Consider the following 25,360-nt stretch of genomic DNA (forward strand, 5'->3'; position numbering starts at 1 on the left):
CAATTTTTATAGTTAATTTCTGTGTAATAATTTGATTGATTACCCTAAAGAAATGGTTGATACCAACAACCCTTTTCAAGTTGAAATAACTAATGTAATTTCTTAGATTGAGCAAAACTATAGTTCAAATATATATATACTTATTTGATTTAGCATTTAACTCTATTTACATCCACACACTGGAGATGCAATTCAAGCCAGGTTATTCACCAGGCATTAGGCTAGCCCAAGTTTTTGCATAAACTACATATCCAGACTCTAATCTATCTCGGTAAATGGGTCGGACTAAACCAAGTCAAACAAAGTTTGCTTAGCCCCAGCCCCAGCCCCAGCCCCAATCAAATCAAAGCCCGAAGACCTGCAACATTATTCCAGCACCAACTGTTTATCCAATTAAGAACTCACAAATTTAATGACCACCAAGTGAAAACCAAATCAACCCCAAGTTTCTATTAACTAATAATGATAGGTACGTTATTACAAACACAAGCAAAAGTAGAGACAGGATTACTAAGTGATAAAAGCACCTTGAAAATGTCTTCAACTAAGTCCCTATTGCATAAATCCCACACCCCATATCCTATTAGGTCCAAAATGTTCTACCAATTTCATTTAAAGAAACCAAAGGAGCAAACTGCGGACACAAACACAACACTGACACAGATTGCAAGTCACACTTCCTCTCCCACATCCATCAATACCTCCGCGGATAGTGGTCCATGAGCCTTCCCGAAGGACACTCATAAGCAAAGTGTCCCCGGCCTCCACAGTTGCGGCAGATCATCAAGGGACCCATGCAGTCCCTACTCATATGACCCAACTGCTGGCAGTTCCTGCAAACAATGTCCCGGTGGTCACGGTAACCACCGCCACCCCGAATACCACCACCACCACCACCACCACCACCACGATCTCCCAGGATGTTGGCTTTTGGGCACTGTCTAGCTACGTGCCCAGCTACATTGCACAAGTTGCAAACTGGATCATTGGTACATTCACGTGCCAGATGACCTGTTTTCCGACAGTTGTTGCACGCTTTATCATTTGTGCAGTCAGCTGCAATATGTCCTTGCTTGTAGCAGTTGTTGCACAGCCTCAAGTCCCCAGGTGGAAGTGGTGGAGCTGTGCAATCTCTGGCCCGATGTCCTGCCTTGCCACAGGTGTGACAGATGCCTTCATTCGAACAGTTGCTGGCCATGTGCCCGGGCTCCCGACAGTTCCAACACAATGATTTTGTTGTGCATTCTGCCGCAATATGCCTGCTCAAACATTTCAACACATTGTCACAAAATTCAGATCTAAAGCATTACAAACATCTATAAATGAAAGAAAAAAATAAAGAAAAGGGAAAATTTATATCGTTCACTCCCATCACTACCCTACTATGAAGTTATTATTTCATATAATGTACGTTTTGCAGCTAACAGAATCCATTTTCTCTTCTCAAAAAACAAGAAAAGATATATCCATTTCCTTTAAGTTCCTAACACTTATAATCCTTGCATCACAAGATTGCACTCGAAAACTATACTAGTTCATGCACATTGATGGGTTCTATATAAAATTTACATGTTTTTTGTTTTTCCTTAAATGGAATTGATTTGGGGAGAAGTGACGACACTAATTAATATGATAAAGGTAATGACTAGCTGGAGATGGAGGAAGTGCTGCATGGGGAACAAGATCAACAAATGAATGGCAGCAAACCAATAATCCTGGAATTGGAGGTTCTCAACAGAGGTGGAGAGACATCAAGGCGGTTAATTGGAGGTTCTCAACAGAGGTGGAGAGACATAAAGGCGGTTAAATGGTTGAAATGCTGTGGGTAACATTCTAACTACGATTGTAACAAACAACACCCCATCAAAAACTATCACAACAAGGCCAGGAGTGGCGGCAGTCATTACAATCTAACACTGGGCAACTGACATCGTGTAAGAATTGAAGGCATGAGATGCTTTAATATGGATTGAGGCAGAAAGAAAGAAGGATAATTTCAAAATAATGGATGGAATAAAGGTTTAGCTACAGAAATTGGAGCTTAAACCCACCAGAAAGGGAGAAAAGCATTTTGCTTATTATTAAAAATCACTTATTAGGCATTAGCCTAGAAGAAGAAGAATACTCAACCCTACATGAATATCAACATATATACATCCCATACTGAAGTTCAATAACCAAGATATTGCAACACAGCACAAACTGAAGGGAAAAATAGTGGATTAAAAACTTGTGGAACTGCGCAAGAATAACAAGTTGCCATTAGTAAATGATGATAAAATGTATATCAGACACCAATTTACAAAACTTATATAACAAGAAAACAAGACTTCTTACCCGGGAAGGCCACAGTTGTGACATATTGCCACGTTAGGACACTCTCTAGCATAATGCCCTGGCCGTTTACAATTCTTGCATAGATTGTTTTGACTGGGAACAAGAGTTAAACACAGTTAATGATGAGCAAAAATGATAAGCCACACAAGAGTTCTGTGGAAACTCTTCAGAATCCAGGCAGCAAACATATGAGTCCTCAGACAAGGAAAACAAATTTTGAAAACGTGCAAACAATGCATGTTTAAGCCAAAAACACTTCCTTACTCCAAACTTCTTTGCTTGACATGGCAAACAAAAAACTTTATAGGATCTGCCTTAGCAAGCCTCCAACATTAGCTAACCAGCAAATCATTTATGCTCAACAGTAGAACTTCTTATCCAAATTTCAGTAGTCCTCTACTGGAGATAATGCCAAATACTTAAAACTATATTTCAACATTCTATATGTTCATGCTCCATCCTTATTGCTGATGGAAACCTCCAGCAGGTAGTTGTCCATTCAAACCACTTCTTCAACATTAAACTACAATTATATTAGTTCTTAAATTTTCAAAACCCTGGATAACCTTCCCCACGCATTCAGACCCTAAAATCCTGTCTCAATCCACCACAAGTAGTACTTATTTGGTGTTAGAAAGTTATCCTAAAACTTTTTGATTGAATTGTGCTTCAAAAGCAATTCTAACCCTTGGCCTTGAGGAGACAAAATATTCTTTTAAAAGTAATCAATTTATTTTTAGTAAATTCCTTCCCCAAAAAAATCCAAAACCACAATTAAATCCTTCATGCAACTGCCACAATGAAGAAAAGGAAGAAAGATTTGCAAAAGTAGTTATTGTACTGGAGAGTAATATAAACTCAGAAACTACAAGGGAAAAAAAAGAAGCATGAACACAGTTTTCCTGCATGTTGGTCAAACTTTTGTCTTCGCCCTGCCTAAGTTATTTCAAGCTGCTTCAAGGAAAAAATAAAACTAAAGAAAACATCATCGATTCTAGTAGGGACAAGTATCCAGTTTCAATCTTTTAGTCTTCACCACATCCATAATTTAAGGATCTAAACAATGCAATGCTCTAAAGCTAAGTATCAAGAGTTCTAGGAGATCTGCACCTTTTCAATTCTAGCAGTTTCAGGATAATAGGCATATATAATGCAAAAGCAGAACCACTTGTTCTAGGAGCTTCTAAGAATGTCAGATTCTATGAATTATGAAAATCTAACCGTTACTCTTTCTTGAAATGAATGGAGAAAATAAAATATCCCACATAGAATCATAAAAAAAACCCAGAAAAATAGCTAGCCATAAAAGTAATAAAAAAAGAAATGATCATGTCTGATGAAGATTCAAGAACACGACATGTCAATGACGAGAAAGAACAAAAAATTACTACTTTGATTTTTTTAAGTAATAAAAGCTCCAACATAATGCAACAGAATACCATAAACTTGGAAAAAGAACTTCCTTCTAAGAATTGACAACTCTTCGTTTTAAGATGTCTTTTGAAAACTATACAACACAATGGTAATATTTGGCACAATAAAAATACAATCACAACGAACTTCATTCCCCCAAATAGGCAGAAATTTCACGGATCGAAAATACAAAAGAAGGGAGAAAAACTGACAATGTATTATCAAGAACACTACATGATAGTGACATGTAAGATTAAACAATTATTATTCTGATTTTCTAAAGCAATATAAGCTCCAGCTTAGTAAATAGAATTCTGAAAATTTGAGCAAATAACTTCACTCTAAGAAGAGACAACTCTTCATTTTAAATAAGATGTCTTTTAAACACTATATGAGAAAATGGTAACATTTAGTGCCATAAAATACAATTACCAGGAATTTCATCACCCGAAGTAGATGGAAATTTTATGAAGTGGAATATCCGAAGGGAAAAAACTAACTCGATTACAACTATGTTCGAAGTATAAATCTCGGTTCAAATAGTGTGGAAAGACAACTTATTGTGGAAAATATTTTAATTCCCTAGGAAAGAAAAGAAGTAAAGTTGAAATGACTGAAAATCAAAACCTGAAACCCCGACGTGAATCTCTCCTGTAAGGTGCATCACGATAAGAAAAGCGGTCAGAACGGATCTTGCGACCCATAGGGCTCCTGCTCCTGCTTCTGCTACGGCTCCTGCTGTCCGAACTCATTTTCAACTTACCCTTCTTAACACCAACACCACCAATCAGCAAACAAACAACCACCACCACCACTAATAGAAACACACCACCGCAGCTGCTTCCTTCCTGTCCACATTACAACCAGACATCCATGATCATCCATGATACCAAATCAAACTCCCTACTATCTCCTCCAAAACAAAACACCAAATCCCAACAGCAAAATTACAACATTCAACAAGAAACCCCTCCTAGATCAACAACAAATCACTTTACTCATCACCAAGAAGTTGACAACCCAATCCCCCAACAACAGCCCTCTTAGAATTTCATGCATCTCACTTAAAAAATTGTCCCCAATACAGCACAAAGCCCAGATTATCATGCAATCTCCAAGTTCTCAACATGCCATCCACACTGGATGAAAAGATATCGTCAGTTAGAATCCAGCAATACTTTAAAAAAAAAAAAAGAGAAATATACTCTTTTGACTGACAGAAATTCAACTCCCCTCAATTACAAAAGAACTTAATTTTTATAGAAAAGAGGATATTTCAAATTAGAACAGGGAATGAGGAAGAAAGATGGATAAGAAAATCCGGCTACATGTTGCCATTAGAAAATGCTCAGCTACAGGAAAATACTCTTCAGTTATCTTGTAGAGGCTCTCAAACGACTAAAAGTACGAAAGTGGCATGAATTATGAATTTGAAAAACTCCAGGTGACTGGAAAGAAGAATAAATGCTTTTTGATGCATCTAAAAATATATTTTGATGTATTTTATATGCAATAAAAGATTTGCATCGGCCACCCACCAACCCAAATGATGATGGTCACGCTTTCAAAAGATGCCCAGTTCCCACTTTAAGAATCTTCCATATTTTGTCGCCACCTTTCTCTCCCTCTAAAATATCTCCTTCTGCCTCTTTAGATTTTTTCTATCTAGAAACTCTCACGAGAACACAACTGAGAGAAATTTAAAAAACTATAACCAGGCTGCCAGAGAAATCCAAGCTCATGACAGCCATGCATCTGAAATATCTTTTACACTTTTGTTTGCAATTGCCTCCCCACCCCAAAATGATATATTAAGACGTACCTGTTCCTGTGTGCTGATCATCAATCACAACAACATCATGTGCGCCACCGCAAACACCAGAGCACACCACAATTTTCCAAGCTTGGTTAACGACTTAAAGAAAATTCAATCACAAACTTTTTAACGAAGCCAAATGTTCATATGATTGTTTACCACCAACTGTTTCCAGATTCCATTCTCCTGGTTGAACTAACATGAAAGCCCCGCACACACTCCGAAGAAATATGATTTTTACCATATGACTTGTAATATATACCATTTTATCGCCAAAATACATAGTCTAATGTTGTTTCGTATATGTAACAAATCAAATCTATTCCATGCTTAACCACCATAAACCTAGACGGCATGGTTATATCTCGAGAAAACGGGAAAAATAGTAGTGCAAGAGTTCAAGTCGACAGGTATAAAGGAGAATGAGAACCAACATGAAACAGGAGAGAAGTTCCCTTGACAATTTTACATGGCCGATCTGGAAATGCAATTCATGCAACCAAGCATATTGAAATAAGCAGGTAAAACACACAAAAATTACACGACCAAAAACGAAACTTCGAAGAAGAAACTCCCAAAAAAATTCTACCGTTAAACCTAAACCTAAAAAAGACGAATCGAGAAGACAAACAAGATCAAATCTAAAGCTGCAAAAGGGAAAACCTGATTTAATTGAGTTCGCTAAAGTATCTCCTGCCTAGTCAAAAACGTCGTTTCAGCTGTTGAAGCCAATAAAACAAAAATGAAGTCGAACAAAAAATGATGATTTACGGACCGGAAAGAACAGGATGTGAAAATACGATTTGGGGAAGAAGACAGCAGCCGCTAATGGAGAATATTGGTATGACTCGCAGTAACGAAGGTCAGGTTTGTTGTAGGCTCTGACCATATATTTATTGCAGGCTTTTTTGGGCCGACGCCATTGAAATTTTTATTATTTAAACCTTCGTTCTCATTGGGCCTTGGAGAAAAGCCCGTATTGAGAAGAATTTCCATTGAAATCTAGAACTGAAACACATTGATCCAAACTGAACGAACGACCAAATAAAGATGAGGTCCAGACATAAACCGGATTGTTTAATTTCCTTTGGACCGGACTGAACCGGTGCTTCTCGATCCAGTTGAAACTAAAATGGATCAAAATTTTTATTTTATTAATTAAAAAATAATAAAAGATAAAATTATATTTTATTTTTATTTGTTGCATTTAATTTCGAACTGAACCATAGTGTCATTTATATTATTTTATTATATTTTTTATTTTACTAATTATTTTTATAAAACTGAGAATAAAAAATAATAAATATCTTATTTAAAAATTTGGATAAATGAAAATTTAACTTCTAAATAAACACTCATCGAAGCCTCTCAAAAATTTGATTAATTAATTTATTTATTGAAGAATAAAAGTTCTATTTAGAAAACAATTAACACAAGATTACTTAACTTTTTTTTATTAGTTTTATCGAATTATCATGAAAAAAAATGAATTTGGATTTTCTGTATAAATAATTTAAAAAATCCATAATTAAAAAATAATAATACTTATTAGTAATGACATAATAGATACAGTCAATCAATATAGATTGATCTGAAATCTTATTCAAATCTAATATAATACATATAAATATATAAAAAAATGTATTGAATTGATTTTTTCTAATACTAATGGAATCTTTAAATCATATAATCATATAGTAAATATTTTAGTTATACATATTTTATTAGTTTCTCATTTCATTTTATACCGTAAACAGATATTGATTTCGTTGAAATATAAAAACGAGTCGATTTTTAAAATAAATAAATAATGAATTGGTAGATCGGTAAATCTAAATTTATTTTTTATTTTTTATTTATCTAAACTATGACACAAAAAGCATAATCTAACAGACTCATCCATCTTAGATTTGGATGACAAAATTATACAAACATGAAATCAATGGCGTCACCCATTATTCCCCATGCTCACAATTCTCAAGACGTGGATCTAGAGAATGAAACGACAAGTTGAGACATTAAATAAATAAACAAAACGCAGTAAATAGAGAAAGGGGAAGAACCTTTTCTATCAATTTGCAACACCAACTTCTGATTATAATAAAATGATTCATGCAGCATGACATTGTATTAAATTTCCATTTTATTTTAAATAACTAAGCCTAAGTTTGTGTACAAATTATATGCCAATACTTGCACTTCAATTTGTATATCTCTGTCATTTATATATACATTTATATATATATATATATAAGCAACTTGGGCAAAGGGAGTCGTGTGAATATAAATTTAGAGTATATATATATGTGGGTTATGATGAAAAAAGAGGTTTAACTGTATGCAACAGTTTTTTTTTAGAGCATATGGTTTACTTGAAAGAAAAGGCAAGGTGACGAAAAAGAGAAACATGGCAATTGGCAGAGGGCTGCCTGAAAAAGTAAGCAAGAATATTATTGCATACTGGATTTATGTTGTATTGCCCAAGTTGCTTCCTTCCTGCCTTATTTCTCAAGTCATTTTTATCCATTATATACATATACATATATATTATTTTATTTATAATTTAAATAATATTTTCATTTAAATTTACATCCTATTTATTATTTCACTTTAAAAAAAAAAAAAGAAAAGGAAAGAAGAAGCAGAGCACCGCCCTTTTTAGTTTCCTTTTTTGTCCAGGTGATTCTCCCCTTCTATCGGGGATTTGGCTGCATCCGCCCATCCATTGGCTGTTAAAAACAGCAGTAACGGCGGTCCATCCAATACTCCGACCCCACGCGCTCACTGTGCTCGTACGTTCCACTAAACCGTTCTTGTGTCATGTCTTATTCGTGTTTCTTAAAAAGTATATATTTCAACTATTTAATACTTAAAATTTTTAATTTCTAAATTAAATAAAATATATACTTATTTTTTTAATATAGAAGTTTGTATTTATTTTATTAAACATTATGTTAAAATTTTTATTTTCTATATAAAATTAGCTACGTTATTAATAGCTAAAATATTGAAGATTTAAATTAATACTGGAATTTATTTTATTTTAAATTCAAATCATAAATTAAAAATATAAATTTAATTACATTATTTTTAAGTTAATATTTATACCATATATTATATATACGATAATACAACATTTAATATTGAATAAAATTTTAATTTTAATAAAAAATTAAAAATTATTTTCATATGCTGAGTCAAAATTATTGTATGGATAACTAAAATATGACATATATTATGATATTTTTTAAAACATTTTAACTCATGTAGTTAAAATAAAAATCTATATCATTTTATACCACAAGATATAAATAATGACGGGATTAGGCCAATTTTAATATGTTATAAAGGCAAATGTTCGTAATTTCACATATAAAAAAAAGAAACTTACTATATCACCTCCTTTATAATCTTAAATATACACTTGCATAATTCAATTTGTATAAATATGTTATTATTGAGAAACATTCTCTTATTACTAAATTTTTATCAAATATCTCAAAGTTGAATTTGGTCCAAATTAATTATAATTAATTAAAATAAAAATAACGACCAACAATCCAATTATGATACAACATATATATAAATATATATTTTTTATGACAATTATTAATTAAATAAAATATAATTTCATTTGGGGAATACACAAACTAATATCTACAATAAATATCTCCAAGTTACACTTTATACCAAATTACATAAAAGCAAATGTTAATATGACACAAAATGAGAAACTTATATTTAAAAAAAAAAATATTTTAATTCCCCTACCAAAATGTGTCAATAATAATAGAATAATTAGGCAAATATTAATTAGTTAGGTAGAGGCAAAAGTTTATAATTTCACCAAATCAATTATTTTAATCCACATATAAAACATTTAATTTCAACGAATTAAGTCATCTAGCAACAGCCACTTGTTATTTCCAAATTTAAATAAAATATATATTTAATTCCCATTTTAACCAAACATATTGATAATTATTAAAATTAGGCATATTTTGATAAATTTATATTTAACAAATTATATCATGATTATTGTTAAATGATGTGTATAATTTTTATCAAAAAATAATTAGTATATTTAATATAATATAGTTATTATTTGTAATGATAAGAGTATGATTCATATTGATAAATATTTGTCCAAGTAAACATGTGTATAGAATAATAGAATGCTAAATAATAAATATTTTTATTATGTATAATGTATATGTATTATTATATAATATTTTATTAATGATCTACATGTGTTTGGAAATTTTAGCCACGTCGAACATTTTAGATACCCTAAATAAGATGGGGTAATATAATATAATATAAATATTTTTTTATTAAAATATAATCAAACTTAAATATATAAAATTAAAACATTGATATATAGGAAACAAAAAATATTTAATTCCATAATTTTTTTTCCAGCCATCAAACTCCGAAAGGAAATAAATCAAGCTCATAACACGTTTTTGTGGCTTAAGGCTTCATAACAATAACTTTTAAGTAATAACCTTGACTTGATGTATAATTAAGTAGATGGTTAATTACGACATCATATATTATTTTGCATTAATAACTTGGTTAATGTATATCTATATAAGTTAATAAAAGAGGGTTAAATTACTAAATTAATTCATTAAATTTAACACTTGTTATAATATGGTTCATAAATTTTTTAAATAAATATAGAATTTTAAAAATTAAATTATAACTTAAAGAATTTTAGGAAAAAAATGGTAAATTTTGGAAAATAAATTTATATTTTTATAAAGAAATTATTGTCTTATAATAAATGTACTCTCATAAGAATCATGATGTTATAATTTTGTTTTTTTTTTTATGCACAACTTACTGTAAATTTAAGTTTCATAAAATAATTACCATGATCATGGCATAACAATACATACAAATTATATAATTGTATAAAAAAATACATAAATTAATTTCATAAATTTCAAGTAATAAATAAAAAATATCGAATTTCCGAAAATAATTTTCTCTCTCTCTTCTCTGTTATTTACCTTTTGTATTGTTCACTCACATTCGTGAATAATACACGTGAGTTAACTGACACACCACACAACTCCACCCCTCTGTCGGCACTCGCCACACTCTCTTCTCCTTCTTCTTCTTCTTTTCTCCTCCCGTGACACTCACTCACTCACACATTTCCAACCATAACCCGCCAACACTATAAAACCCCCCCCCCCCGCCCCAAACGTACTCCCAAAACTCATCAAACCAGATAGAGCCGAACAAAGGAATGAAGCTCCCTCCTCCTCTCCTTCTTCTCATTAATTCCGGCCTCGCCATTTTGTTGCTTGTTGATTCGACTGGTTTGATTCCGGTTCGAGCGAGCGGCCACGATTACAATGACGCGCTGGCGAAATCGATTCTGTTCTTCGAAGGACAGCGTTCCGGATTTCTGCCGCAGAATCAGCGGCTCTCGTGGCGAGCCAACTCCGGCCTGAGCGACGGCTGGACTTACAAAACCGATTTGACCGGCGGCTACTACGACGCTGGTGACAACGTGAAGTTCGGCTTTCCTATGGCCTTCACCACTACAATGCTGGCCTGGAGCGTGATCGAGTTCGGCGATCTCATGCCGCCGGCCGAACTGAGAAACGCGCTCGTTGCGATTCGCTGGTCGACTGATTATCTGCTCAAGACGGTTTCGCAGCCGAATCGTATTTTTGTGCAGGTAAATTTATTAAGCAGAGTTTTAATTAAGGATTTAAGGTGGCGATGACGACGAGGTTTTTTTTTTTCTTATTGTGGCATTTAGTTGAACTAACCAAATGGACAAGTTTGTGACCGATGACTTCGTCGCCTTCAACGGTGTCGTTTTGTGAAGTTATCAAACACTTCGTTTTCTACTGGAAATCTAAAGGTCAGAAAAATATTACATTTTTTATAGCTTCTCGGGATACGAGAAGGTGAATTTCACGATTTTTTAAATTTATTTTTTTTTTCATAAAACAACTTTTTAATTTCATTTATCCTGCATTAACGTAAGTAATTACGGGTGGTCAATTTAAATTTATAAAAGTTTTTCTTAATATGTTGTAATTATTTTAATTAAAAAATTTAATTGTTAAGAAATATTTTTTTTAAAAAAATATATATATAAAAGGTTATTGAGACATTAATTCTTGATTTTTTTAATAATAACCTAATGACGTAATAATTATCTCATTAACGAAATAGAAAAATCAAATTGGAATTATAATAAATTTTTTCTGTAAATAAAAGTTGTACGAGCACCCGTGAAATTATGGAGTACCAGAACTGTCCTCGAACTATGACAATAATGGAAATTTATTACTAACCTAATTAAGTAACTGAAAATTAAAAATGGTTATCAATATATATATGTGTACGAAATTGTGTGGAAGATTTAACCTGAAGTTATAGGACTAGATTTTGGTGGTCCATTTTCCTCCTCAAAAAATGGGTGAATTGTAAATATATATATACATGTGTGTATATTGTTCCCTACTGATAGGATATGTCTAATAACTAATATAGTTTCATCATTACTTGGATAGATAGATGCACGTGAATGGATATTCCTTAATTCATTTGATTATGATATGCTTATCCTTAACTCTTCACCTAAGTAGTACAAGAAGACATTGATAATGGATGTATTAAAGTTTTTTCAATATTAAATTAATATGTATATATATTTGTAATGTCATGTTTTGTAGGTGGGTGATCCAATTATCGATCACAATTGTTGGGAGAGGCCGGAGGACATGGACACCGCGAGAACTGTCTACGCCGTGGACGCACCAAACCCGGCATCAGACGTAGCTGGCGAGACAGCAGCCGCGCTGGCAGCATCCTCGATGGCGTTCCGGTCATCGGATCCTGGATACTCCGAGACTTTGTTGAGAAATGCTAGGAATGCTTTTCAATTTGCAGACAATTACAGAGGAGCTTACAGTGATAATGCCAACATTAGAGACGGTGCCTGCCCTTTTTACTGTGATTTTGACGGGTATCAAGTAAGTCACATGTATTTTTTATTTTTCTAAGAGCAAACTAACATTTTATTTACATAAATCCATGGTGTTTTGGTTTTTAACATATATATATATACACCACACACACATGTAGAAGACTATTTGCAAATCTTGTCATTTATCAAAAGGGTTTAATTTCTATATGCCCTTTGCCATTACAATTTTGGACATGTCAGGCTAATTATACATGCCCATCTTGTACTTCTTGTCTCCCTTAATTTCCATCACGTGAAAGTTTAAACTCTCTTTCTTTCCTGCCATTATTTTCAACAATAACTTCCGATACTTTCTCTTTCTTAAAGCAAATAAGAGCATTTCTTCCATTAACAACTTATTTTTGCACTAGAATAGCTTCTTTTAAATAATCAAAGTAAATTTGATTAGATAAATAAAGTAATTTTGAGTGGTTGCAGGATGAGTTGCTTTGGGGAGCAGCATGGCTGAGGAGGGCGTCTGAAGATAATACATACCTTACTTACATAGAAAGCAATGGCAAAACACTTGGTGCTGATGATAACACCAATGAATTTGGCTGGGACAACAAGCATGCTGGCCTAAACGTTCTTGTTTCCAAGGTCAGTCAATATACACACACACACACACACATTATACATCGAATATTCATTTTTCATTACTTAAAAGTATTCATCTATTTGAATTAAAACTAAATGAGATCTAATTTTTTTTTTTTTTTTTCTTATGTACTCTCGTGCAGGAAGTGATGGAAGGGAATATGTACTCACTAGAGTCATACAAAGCATCAGCTGATAGCTTTATGTGTACTCTAATACCAGAATCATCATCTTCCCATATAGAGTTCACTCCTGGCGGACTAATATATAGGCCGGGAGGCAGCAATTTGCAACACGCAACAACAATTTCATTCCTCTTGCTCGTATACGCAAGCTATTTATCTCGAACATCTCAATCCGTCAACTGTGGCAACCTCTTTGTCTCTCCAGATACACTTCGCCAACAAGCGAAAAAACAAGTTGATTACATACTAGGAGATAATCCAATGGGATTATCCTACATGGTAGGTTATGGTAACAAGTATCCTCAACGAATTCATCATCGTGGCTCGTCCTTGCCTTCCATCAAGGACCATACTCAATTCATAGCATGTAAAGAGGGTTCGGTTTATTTTAATTCAACCAACCCCAACCCTAACGTTTTAGTTGGAGCTGTGGTGGGTGGACCAGGTGAAGATGATAGTTACAACGATGACAGAGCTGATTATAGAAAATCAGAGCCAACAACATATATTAATGCACCGTTTGTTGGAGTGCTGGCTTATTTTGCAGCTAATCCCTATTAGCAAATGCAGAAAACTCTATAAGCCCATTTTGTGCATAGTTTCAATACTTTCCCTTGTAAGCTTGAAGTTTAGAAAAAAGTAGTCTCTCATCTTAAGGTGAAGTGAAGCCTGAGAGGGAAGAGGCTTAATTGGGTTTTTAGGTAATTTAATCACAAGAACTCAATGTGATCAGAGAAAAAAAAGAAAAAAAACAAAAGAGAGGTGCTTCTGAGATGTAGAAATCTCACCAAACATGTCTTTGACTTTTTTTCATACATGAAATGAAATCAACAGCTCTTTTATTAATTTTTTGAGCATACATTTTCTTTTTTCTTTCTACAACATGTTTTAAGTGCAGTTCGTTAACTAATAATCTATAACCCACCAAACTGGGGAAAGGGTTTGACGTCAGAATTTAAAATTTCTCCCAATAATAATAAAGTATTTTAAAGTGAGCAGTGTAGAGGTGGTTATATAGATAAGCTGCTTATTACATGAGGACTCCATTGAACCAGATAGGCTTTCCTTTTAATTTTTAGCAGACGGGCACTGATTATTATGTTCCACCCACCATATTTTGCCCTCAACTACAGACCACACACATACTTATACATATACACACACACACACACACACATATATATATAGATATATATCAACCACCATATTTATTGGTCTCATGAGCTCCGGCACCGTATGTCCATAGTCCTTTGCCACAGGTCTTTGCTTTCTTAATCAATGACTCTCTTTTTTTTTTTTTGTTAATTAGAAGATGGATAATTATTAAAGTACGGATTTAGATATGAACAAATAAGCGAGGAACGGAATAAGACAAAAATTAAAATGTATGATATGTCGCCATATGTATTATTTAGATATGAATAATGTATTTTTTGTTAAAATACAGAATCTGAACATGAAAATATTAGGCGAGATAAAAAAAAAAAATTAAAAGGATATGCTGAAAATCACAACCGTTGATTAGATTACTCGGCTCTCACCCGAGGAACCCGGGTTCAAATCCTGACAAGGAAAAATTTTCCTTTTCCATTTCTTAACCAAACGTCGTCGTACTGACTGTTTCTAATTCAAAAAATGATACGTTACCAATCTCTTATCAGAATCTTCTTCCTTCCGCACGGCGAACGAGCTCCGACTCTGCGATCTCTCAGCTCTTTGCGAAATTAGGGTTTTCCAATTTTGGTGGGTAAAATTTTCTTTTATTGTAATCTCTCTTTATTATACACAAAGAAGCATATAGCTCTCTTCCGTCGTCGTACTGGCTGTTTCTAAGTCAAATTAATGATACGCTAAGAATCTCTTATCAGGTCTTCTTACTTCCAAACGGCGAAGAAGCTCCGACTCTGATGCTTCTCAGCTCTTTTTGGAAATTAGGGTTTTCCAATTTTGGTGGGTAAGATTTTCTTTTATTTTAATCTCTTTTGATTATACACAAAGACACATATAGCTTTCTCCCAATTTTTTTTTTTCCCTTTGATATAGCTGTGATTGGCTTGTAAATATGGTTTAACTTTCGTTCTCCTTTTCTGCATCGTTAGGTTTTTTTCTCATGAATGTTTCAGTACTCCATCGATTATTGTAATTGTGCTTTTATGTGTTTTTCTATGTTCTTGCCAAAAAAACTGCATCCCCTAAAACTCTCCCCTCTTCTCTTCTCTCATCGACGACTTCAACTTCCCTCTTCTACCAAGTACCCTAAGCTCTCATCTTTTGCTTCCCAAAGAAGGCAACTTCTGCGCCTCCATTAAGTAGAGTCGGCAGGGCTCTAGTCGAATTCGCACCGCGTTGCAGATTTTTTTCTGCAAGACTTGATTGGTATTATGCACCCAATTAATCTCAGAACTTTATGTTTAAAATTTTACACAATCTTCTTTACTTAACTTTAACTCTAATTTTGATACATGGAAGTTGTTTAGACATGGAAAATCTGATCCAATTTACTTCACACATGAAGGATAATGTAGCACCTAATGGAGGAGTATCATGAGAATTTGAACAAGAATTGAACTTAATAGATCCTGAATGCAAATTGCACACTTTTTCTTATTTTATTTTCCTGAATAGGAGGTATGCACTTCCATCCTGTTTTGAGTTATAATGAGAACTTTGATGTTGCTGAAAATAGTCCTAGGAACTTGTTCTTCAATTAAATGTGACATGTTCTTTGTTCAAGTGTTGATGGTGCTGCCTCAAATGCTTTTCCTTTTCACGCTATGTTTGGAGCAAGAAATTTGTGGGATTTGTTTGTAAATTTATAACTAATTAACTAGGAGATGATTTAATTAATATGAGAATGATAAAAATATTGATCTCCTATGACTTGTTCTAGATGTAACCTTAGAGGGTATTTGTTGGGATGTGATAGGAAGAAATGCGCTTTACGCAGTCAGCTGCTTTAAATTACAGATAAATTTTCAAAAATAAATTACTACATATTCAAATAAAATACTTATACAAGAAAATAAGCACATATTCTTTAATTAAAAAACTAATAGAAATTATATTTGCTGCATATATTTAAATTATATCTGTACATTTATTACTTATATTGTTCTATGTGTAATTGTTAATTTTTAGAAGATATGAAGAGAATAATAAAGTAAATTAGTTAGATAAGAAAATAAGAAGATACAAGAGTTGGAATTGGAATGTTCATTTTCTACTTTTCTAAAGTGACTTTTAAGAACTTAATAAGTATCTTACTTTTTGTGTTACCAAATGAAATATTGGAGAAGAGGTGCTCAAAGGGTGCTTAAAGCAGTTTTAGGTGCAATCTCAAACACTCTCTCTGCATTAAATAGCAACACCAGGATGTGCTTTAGCTAAATTGAGTGAGGATGGTTCTACTAGGTCATGATCCTATGGATTTTAATCTCTTCAGTACGATCATATGATGAAAGTTAGTAGATTTATTTTTCCTTGAAATTGAGTACTGAGAGCATCATGAGTTTCAGGCACTTCTTCCCCTCCTCTCTCCCAGCCCCCCCCCCAACAACACCTTATAAGTTGTTAGCCTGTATGTAAGGTATTGGTTATCTAATTTTTGGTGTCTTCTTATTGTCAAATGTTGGAATTCTTAAATATGCTGAAAATACGAGATGGGAGTAGTCTCTCTACCTTCTAGCTTTCTGTCTTTTCTCTTATTTAAAAGATGTTATCTCAGGAACCTAAATCTGCAACATATTAAGAACAGCTTTGGAATTTTTTTTAGCTAGATTGTACACCTATGTTTTGGACTAACTTGAAACAAGGTTTGCAAAATATGCAGCAATGGCTTCAAGAGACAACTCAGAAGAAGGCTCCATATCTAGACTTTTTGAATCTTTGGGGTTCAGACAAAGTGAGGATAATGTTTCTCCCGAGGACATAGCTTGGGCTGATTCTTGCCTGATTAAGGATCCGGAATATTTGGATAGTAACTGGAGCCATCTGAGAGATGCCTTGATGGAAATCCTAGATGATGAGCCTCATTCACTTGTCTCTTCTACAGCTACAACTGTTGATTTTGTTGGAGGAAGTGATATGGAGAGACTAGCTTCCAATGATGAGGTAGAAGCTGCATGGATCCCCGAACAAACTAATGACAATCATTCCACTTTTGAAGAATCAGAATCAGAGAATGATGATTCACCTATCAATAGGAAAATCATTGCTGGGCTATTAAAAGGTTCTAAGAGGAATCCCTTAAAGACTTCTCTACAAGATGATATTCTGTCAAATGGTGACTACCAGAGAGTGCTTGAAGCTAATGATTCAGCAGATATCACCAATATTCCAGCCGAGTTGATGGAGCCATCTATTGCTGATATTTTTAGGGTCTGGGATTTGGGCATTCCGGCTGAGGAAGACGAGTTTGGAGAACAAGTTTTCCAGTTCATGCCACTGTCTTCTGATAATATATTATCTTCGAAAGATGGCTCACTTGATGATTTAATTGCTGCTGTCGGAGATCTCTCCTTAAACAAAACTTGAATGGAATTGTTTGGTATGTAGTGGTCTTAATTTTCTGGTTCTAGCAGTAACAGGTGTTATGGATATTTCATCTGAAGTTAAGTGGATTGTTTTTTTTTCTTCCAAGTAGTGGTATAAAAGAATATTTTATTTATATATTGATGAAGTTACAAGGATAAGGGTCGGCTTTCTTCGGTAATTGTGATTCAAAATCATGAAGTAAATAGTTTATTACGGTAAAAAGTTATACAAATAATGTCGAAAGGTATCTTATTTAGGCTTTTACGTCTTCCTCAAAAACTCATTTGGATCCCTGCAACTTTATATATATTCAAATTATTTCACATAATGTTGAGATTCACAATGGTCATTCCTGGTGATGAGCAAAGAAAAGGCCAGTCTGAGCAAGTTGTTAAGTACACCCTCAAGCTCCTCGCCTGGAGAATCTCCTCATAATCATGGCTGAGTTTCATTACTATTTATATGTCAAAAGCTATTTTCATTAGCATAAGCTCTTTAGATAAGACTTTTACATGTAATATTAGAGATTCTGCAGATGCAATAATTTGTTTCCATTGCCCAAGTTTTTTATTATGCCAAATTTTCATGTTGGGCAGTTCCTGTCTGGTGGACAATCTGAGGTTGAAGCAACTCTGAACTTGAATACCACGGACCAAACTCCAATTCATGGCACGTGCCATTCTCTTATGCAAGAAATCTACAGAACACTTGCTTGAAGACCGGGGAAGGCAGCTCAGGATGCTTTGATGCAAGAACTCTCCAGACACTCGTCAAAGGCTACACGTACTGAACCATCTATACCAGAACTATAGATTTCACTCGATGCATTAGAGGGCTTTATAGCCACGGAAACTATTTTTTGTTCACTGGTACATGTACTTTTGGCCACTTAATAAGCTTGCTTCTTGTTGAGATTAGTTAGGCGTCTACATAAATGTTAACATCCAATAAAATGCTTGGACTAATTGCACCTTGAAGTAAGGTCATAAGGTTAGGATTCATATAATCACATGGTTTCCTAGATTTTCTCATGCATAACAATTGAACAGACAAGTACCAGAAGCCCATAATGTTCAAGTTGCTGAACAATAAACTTCAAGAGAACAAGTTAGAAATTTAAGAAGCATTATTTACAGATGCGACTAACAGAATTACCAGAGAGGTAAACTGAGTCTCCAATCTCTTTCTCCACAAGAATCAGTAGGTTTTGTCATCAAGTGCATATTTGATCTGAATTTACTTGCCAATTAGACATGGTAGTTCTCACTCAATCTCACAAGCGATAAGGCTCCCATGAGTTCGAGTTGGCACCTATCGCTTTGCACGGACACTCAAACCACCAAAGAGGACCATCACTCTTATCACTTGTCATCATCTTCTTACCTCCCTTTATCCTCCATGTAAAGGACAAAACTGGAAGAAATATTAAAAAGAAAAACAATAGAAGCAGCTATAAGCCCTTACCTCTTAAGCAACAAAGTTATGGAAGGAGTAACCTCCAACATTTTCAGGTTTCCTGTCTCATTGAGGAGAAGACCCAGAATGAGGATTTGGTTAGGTTAGGGTGGAAGTTTCTCTCAAATGAATATACAAAAACTTCATCAGAATCTTGTTGGACTTCCACGTGGAAAATGCAGAAAGTATCAACTGGAAGTTAGCTAACTACCAAGAACTCTGTAATAATTCTGGATAACGAATATTGGTTTGGTATAAAGCTAAATTGTTTCCATCTATTCCAACTTGGCCGAGAATGAGGGAAGAATAGACCCTTAGAGAGGAGCCTTTAATTTGGTCAAGAAGCTGGGCCAAGGAAAACTTGTCCATGAGCATCTGCAGCCACGGGCAAAAAGGCAGCAAAGTACATACATTACTCTCCATTTATAATGATGAAGAGTTTTTGACAAAGAAAGTTGTCATCTCAGGGATAAAAAGACAAGCAAAAACAAATACATATTAAACTCAGAATTATGAATTGAATAACCATATGATTCTAATTTCCTGATAAAGACTATTTGGATAATTAAACTGCAGTTACACTTTCTTTTTCTTTCAGTTGGATAATTAGACTCAATGACCATAGGAATCCCAAAAATCCCCTCTTGAGTGCAGGGAAAATAAATCTAGATACTGATTACTAAATTGGAGCAATCAATGCATCAGCAACAATATGTGAAACCAAAGAGCTGACTAAAATCACGAAAATATGGCGTTTCCTTCATACATTCCAACCACAAAGATAATAATAACCGGATATCTGGCAACTTCTTGGCTCCATAAACCAAATTGGCATTCTCTTTTCCCTACTCTTAGTCTATAAGCATAGATAAAATATTATCATATCCAGCTAGAAGGAGTAGGAAGAAGGAAAGAAGGAATCAACTACTCCTGGCTAACATCCTCGTTCCTTCAAAGTTCAACCACAACCTCAGGTATGGGATGAAATTCATGACCAAAGGCAGAGAAACGAAAGCAGACACTCATTTTCAAAAATTCATATTAACCTTATCCACCTCGGTTTTCACATCCCACATGCTAGTATCATAGATTGGCACCCACAAAATGCAGAGGCATACCGATGAAATAATCACAACAATACCAATACTTGCACAAGTCTGTTTTTCTTTATTCTATGTGTTATATCAAATATGAAAATCTAACTCCTCCACAAGCAAACCACAAGTAGTTACAATTAACAAACGGTATGAACTTTTCTTTTCACTTTGCCTTCACAAATTTCTAGTTCCATATAGGATAGCAACCAATTGATCCATACAAAAAAAGTGAGTCAAATGTTTTGCTTTTTATAGAACTTTTTTTTCTTATGTTTTTCTCTCTCCAGTAACAGTTGATCAAAAGCAAAGGTATCTGAAGCTGCATACTGATAGTTGCAAGGAGCCACATGATGACACATATTTTAGCTGTTGCTTTAATATGCTGATTCATGGAATTCATATATAATATACCCTACCTGCTTGAATAGTCCTCATTCAAATTACGGTCACTTAATTCACCAAAACGTAACTAATTTGTCTGTGACACAGTAAAATCACAGGATCAAGTCACAGCACAGATTCAAGTCTATCATCAATACATTAACATGATAAAGTATTTCCTGGCAAAGATTATCAAATGGTTTTCAGGACAGAAATCGTCACCTATTCAATAAAAATGACAAGCAGATTATTGAACCTAAAAAGCAATAATAATTGTACACCTAAAAAACAATGGAATTGTACAACTGTTGTTGGTCTTTGGACAATTAGAGATAAATCCTGGCCTGTTTTCCACACCACCATTGCCTTTAATTCAAATCATCATATAAATCTGAAATAAAAACCATTTACATGGGCTCCTTAGCATTTAAAAAGGCAGATAAAATAGCACCCTCCATGCAATATATGTAGGGGATAGTACCAAGAATGCAAGACAGAGATAACATACTGTCCCAAAGTTGATGCGTAGTCGACTCACATAAAACAAATGAAGATGTAAAATATGAACAAAGATGGTAAGGTTGTACCTGCTCACTTGTCTAGCTCCCTTTTGAATGATCCAACAGGAACCACGCTTGCAGCTTCATGATTATTTCCATTAATTACATCCACACACTGTTAGAAATGGCCAGAATGTGTGTTTATGATAGGGCGATGAACTACAGATCTTACGATGAAAATGAGGAAGAAAAATGCAAAAAGATACCATACTCAATAATAAGATGGACTGAGAGAACCGTACCCCATTAGTTGAAGCCTGCCCAAGCACTCGTTGGGGTTTTTCATTTAAATCAATCAACTTATTGTCCACCTTTCCATCTGCATCAGCATCAGTATTAACATTATCTCCCAGCACAGGAACAGAAGATAATTGGTGATTCTGGTGATTTTCTCTCGCTGTTAGTTTCGGTGGCTCCCTTTGGTCCCTTGTTGCTTCATTCTGATCAAGGGATTTTGGCCCCAGTTCCTCCAGATGACCAGCTTTATCTAGAAGCTACACGAAAAGTACACCAAATGGGAAAAGTAATCGTGGAAGGACTTCTGGAGAACAGACGCAAAACCTGCCCAGTGCAGAGACACAAACCTCAACTCTCTGCCTCAATAGGAGATATCTCCCATGGGTTCTTTTTCCACCAACATGTACAACCATATCGCATTGCAAGCAAAGGGAACTACCGTCTACCTCACAGTAAAAGAAAGCTACATACATGTTCCCAAAGGGAAGCAGCAAACTTCACTATTACAGCAGTTCAAAATGAAATTTCTCACCCGAAAAGAAAAAGAAATGTAATAATAACACTTCATACCAGGTGCATTTTCACATATATCACAACGTGGGACATCACTAGGGTCTGCTAGCTTGACCCTGACATGCCGACTAGCTAGCTTGTTACACATATGAACCTGAAAACAGCAAAGGAAAAATGCAACAACTTACAGGTAAGCAAAATCCAGATTAAAGTCGTTGTGGCTACCTAGCAATTTTGTTTACTATCATAATTGTTATCTGCTAAGATTATAACTTTTCTGAAAAAGTTTGATACAAAATTTAAGCTTACCTGTCAATTACCTTCTACTAAAGACACATATTTAAAGCACCCCTATCCTACCATGAGCTTTTCATCTAGTCTTTTACACACCATCATGTTTCTGTCCTAAATCCTACTTGTTCAACAAATGAGAGGTTTTATGTCATTCCTACCTACCCAAAATTATATGGACCAAAATTCCTTTTACATAGTATGGGTACAGCAATAGGTACATAGTTTGTCATTTTTGGTATAACATATGAGAGTAGGTTTGTAGAGTTTTTTATTTTGAGTATGAGGTGGCTTTTAGCAGCTATCCAGCAACTGTATGCAGTACCCAATTTTGGAGTATTTATTAGGATCACATATTTGTAAGTATAATATATGTATGTGCTTCTATAAAATGGTCAACGAAAAACAATAGGATAACTAAAAAAAAAACGAAAAAACTCAAATATTCAATAAATCCTGATTCTCATTACTCTATCATTGGTTTCCACATAATATACAAAGGAAAAAAACCTCTAATTTTTGTTTTGTTTCTTTCATGGATGTTAAAATTTTGTGATCTTCTTCCTACGCACCAGCGAGTTCAGCTTGCCACATTGTGTAAACTGGATCGCAAATGGAGCACTTTCAGAATAACAAGATCCCAAATCCTGATTCCAGGGTTTTCCTCAATCCTGGTAATAGTGCTCGTACCTCCAAATTATCTACATGAAATGCTTTCATACCCATTTCTCAAATAAATATTCAAGTATAACAGTGATCGATAAACATTGTCACCACTCAATAAATTGATACTAGGACCTGTGTTCAAATTGCAAAATGACACAAAGCTTTATTTGCGTGCTATTTAGATTAAATGATAACATAACATCTTTGTCTTGAATATTTAAAAAATACAAATACTCACGATATTTGTATTCTCTATAAATTATCAATCTCCTACCGTACTCCGTTTGTAGCTCAACATTATAGAATTAAAATAGAATCAGTTCATAGCTATTCCATTTATCTTTTTGTTAAATCTGACTCCTTCAATTAATTTCTTCATCCAGACAACAAAAACTTGGCTCCATCAAACCAAACAAATACAAACAATCTAAAACATGTACATAAATATTTAAAAATACAAAAATATATAGTACATATATATGTTATAGATGGGAGTATGTACTTTTTCGTCGCAGGAACTGCAAAGAGCGGCCTCGTCTGCGGCGCAGAAGACAACTGCAGCGGCGCTTTCGCACGCATCGCAGATAGTTCGCATTTCGTTTTCTTCTTCCTTTTCTTATGCTATCTCGCTCCGCTTCCTCTTATTTTCTTCGTCTTCGTCCTTGTCTTCTTCTTCTGCGCATTACTTTTTTCTCTGCAAAAAATACATCGCTCCTCGCCAGAGCCAAGGAGCTAATCAATTACTAGTAGAAGATTCCGGGAGCAAGAAGCAATCGACAGAGATACGAACATACATAAATAAACATGCGATCAAACAATCAGTTAATGAGATTAAGTAAGAGGATCGTCAGGGAGATTACGGATCGAAGGAGAGGATTAAGAAAGGAATTTATGGAGGGCGTTAAATTATATTGGCGATGGTCCTGATGGATTGAAACAACTGGACCTCTTTCTCCAGTGTTCTTTCAGCCAGGGAAGACGAAGCCGAAGAGAAGAAAGGAACGCTCCATGACAACTCGGTGCGGTACGTAAATCATAACTACTCGCTACAGACGCTCAGTATTTAGAGAGATGATTTGCTGCACTCGCTCTGACCCAAAACTTTCTGAGCCCGAAATGTTAACCTTTGGATTGAAATCTTGGAACCTTTACCATTTAGCTTATTTCTTATCCAACGGTGAAAAAAACATGTTCACTAAAAACAGCGGGTATAATACCACGGTGAAAATCAATTTTTTACATGCTGAGCTGTTCATGTTGTGATCTGTTCCGCTCTTCGCATTCCGGTGAATTTAAAATTGATTTTCTATTTAAAAAAAACATTTAACTGATTTTAAACGTCGACGCGCTTGTCGACGCGGTGGCTTGCACTTCAACTGCTGAAACCCTTACTTGTCAAGTGGGCAATGGGCTCAACTCTTCCCAACATGAGTTTTGGTGGGTGAGCTTAACTTTTGTATATTACGATATACACACACGCATATATATATATATATATTAAAGTTATACTATATAATATAAATATTTGTGTATAATATAAGTTAACTATATATATAATGTTACATCATAAATATTTCACTGGTGATAAAGTTATGTTTTTTTATAAATAAAAACATTTTATTAATCTTACATGTATAATGACATATTTTTTTATAATATTAATAAATTTATCTGATAACAAATAGGTAATAAATATATTATTATATAAAATAAAAGAATTAGACACGAAAAAAAAAATTAAAAGTACCAATTATTTTAATTTTAATTATACACACATAAATTGTCACATTATCGAATAAAAATATTAGTTGACTAAGATATGGAAGGTGTATACATTAACGTCATATATTTTAATATAAACAATAATACATAACTACTGACCATATATGACATTAATTTATTTTTCTTTATATTCTTTATAATACACGCAAACAAAAAATCAATTGATTAATTGTATATATATATATACATATCTATGTTTGTATTTATTTATAGTATACTTAGACAATGCAATTGTCATGATTTCAAATTATCATCAGAAAAATATGATGGACCCAACTAATAACAAGCTACGCGTGCAACCTTATACAATCATATGACCAGAAAAATAATATTCTCCCTCTGACCTCTCTCTATCTACCTGTATTTATTATGTATGTATGTACAAATTCTTTCAATACGAAGTTTTTATTTATTTATTTAGTGATAAATTTTATGATTATTGAATTTTATGAAAAAATTTAAGTAATATATTGTTAATAATTTAAATCTCAATGCTT

At 33.9% G+C, this 25,360-nt stretch overlaps 4 protein-coding genes and 1 long non-coding RNA gene across 15 annotated transcripts; 3 read left to right on the top strand and 2 right to left on the bottom strand.

Moving 5' to 3' along the window:
- Window positions 1-424: 424 nt before the first annotated feature.
- On the bottom strand, window positions 425-6,443 carry LOC110808179 (zinc knuckle (CCHC-type) family protein). 5 transcript variants are annotated; one of them, XM_022033574.2, is made up of 4 exons: window positions 6,230-6,443; window positions 4,378-4,598; window positions 2,338-2,430; window positions 425-1,259 (listed from the first exon to the last, which is right to left on the bottom strand). In XM_022033574.2, the coding sequence occupies exons 2-4, from the start codon at window positions 4,500-4,502 to the stop codon at window positions 695-697; spliced, it is 783 nt and encodes a 260-aa protein (XP_021889266.1). In that variant the 5' UTR covers window positions 4,503-4,598; window positions 6,230-6,443; the 3' UTR covers window positions 425-694. The 5 variants fall into 5 exon arrangements, with proteins under 5 accessions (XP_021889266.1, XP_021889267.1, XP_088079211.1 ...); XM_022033575.2 differs by having other exon boundaries at window positions 4,378-4,889; XM_088223085.1 differs by having other exon boundaries at window positions 6,342-6,439.
- A 4,325-nt stretch (window positions 6,444-10,768) lies between these two features.
- LOC110808165 (endoglucanase 24-like) lies at window positions 10,769-14,194 on the top strand. Its single transcript, XM_022033554.2, has 4 exons — window positions 10,769-11,264; window positions 12,274-12,573; window positions 13,005-13,166; window positions 13,307-14,194. The coding sequence occupies exons 1-4, from the start codon at window positions 10,827-10,829 to the stop codon at window positions 13,907-13,909; spliced, it is 1,503 nt and encodes a 500-aa protein (XP_021889246.1). The 5' UTR covers window positions 10,769-10,826; the 3' UTR covers window positions 13,910-14,194.
- A 739-nt stretch (window positions 14,195-14,933) lies between these two features.
- LOC110808191 (uncharacterized) lies at window positions 14,934-18,798 on the top strand. Of its 4 annotated transcripts, none has more exons than XM_022033589.2 (4): window positions 14,934-15,091; window positions 15,217-15,298; window positions 17,178-17,894; window positions 18,478-18,798. In XM_022033589.2, the coding sequence occupies exons 2-3, from the start codon at window positions 15,256-15,258 to the stop codon at window positions 17,879-17,881; spliced, it is 747 nt and encodes a 248-aa protein (XP_021889281.1). In that variant the 5' UTR covers window positions 14,934-15,091; window positions 15,217-15,255; the 3' UTR covers window positions 17,882-17,894; window positions 18,478-18,798. The 4 variants fall into 4 exon arrangements, with proteins under 4 accessions (XP_021889281.1, XP_021889280.1, XP_021889283.1 ...); XM_022033591.2 differs by having other exon boundaries at window positions 14,992-15,091; window positions 15,217-15,302; XM_022033588.2 differs by lacking the exon at window positions 18,478-18,798 and having other exon boundaries at window positions 17,178-18,039.
- Window positions 15,309-16,160, top strand: LOC148253213 (uncharacterized). The gene is made up of 2 exons (XR_015821711.1): window positions 15,309-15,724; window positions 15,864-16,160. It is a non-coding gene; the product is annotated as an uncharacterized LOC148253213 (long non-coding RNA).
- On the bottom strand, window positions 18,477-24,118 carry LOC110808192 (B-box zinc finger protein 19). 4 transcript variants are annotated; one of them, XM_088223087.1, is made up of 7 exons: window positions 23,942-24,118; window positions 23,584-23,775; window positions 22,182-22,278; window positions 21,959-22,074; window positions 21,617-21,868; window positions 21,402-21,489; window positions 18,477-19,711 (listed from the first exon to the last, which is right to left on the bottom strand). In XM_088223087.1, exons 2-6 carry the CDS (start codon window positions 23,674-23,676, stop codon window positions 21,406-21,408), a joined length of 642 nt encoding a protein of 213 aa, XP_088079213.1. In that variant the 5' UTR covers window positions 23,677-23,775; window positions 23,942-24,118; the 3' UTR covers window positions 18,477-19,711; window positions 21,402-21,405. The 4 variants fall into 4 exon arrangements, with proteins under 4 accessions (XP_088079213.1, XP_021889287.1, XP_021889286.1 ...); XM_022033595.2 differs by lacking the exon at window positions 18,477-19,711 and adding an exon at window positions 20,951-21,205 and having other exon boundaries at window positions 23,584-23,792; window positions 23,876-24,118; XM_022033594.2 differs by lacking the exon at window positions 18,477-19,711 and adding an exon at window positions 20,951-21,205 and having other exon boundaries at window positions 23,942-24,117.
- Window positions 24,119-25,360: the final 1,242 nt, after the last annotated feature.

The sequence above is a fragment of the Carica papaya genome, chromosome 6 (genome assembly GCF_054855325.1).
Source record: "Carica papaya isolate Zhongbai chromosome 6, ASM5485532v1, whole genome shotgun sequence".
Classification (NCBI taxonomy): Eukaryota; Viridiplantae; Streptophyta; class Magnoliopsida; order Brassicales; family Caricaceae; genus Carica; species Carica papaya.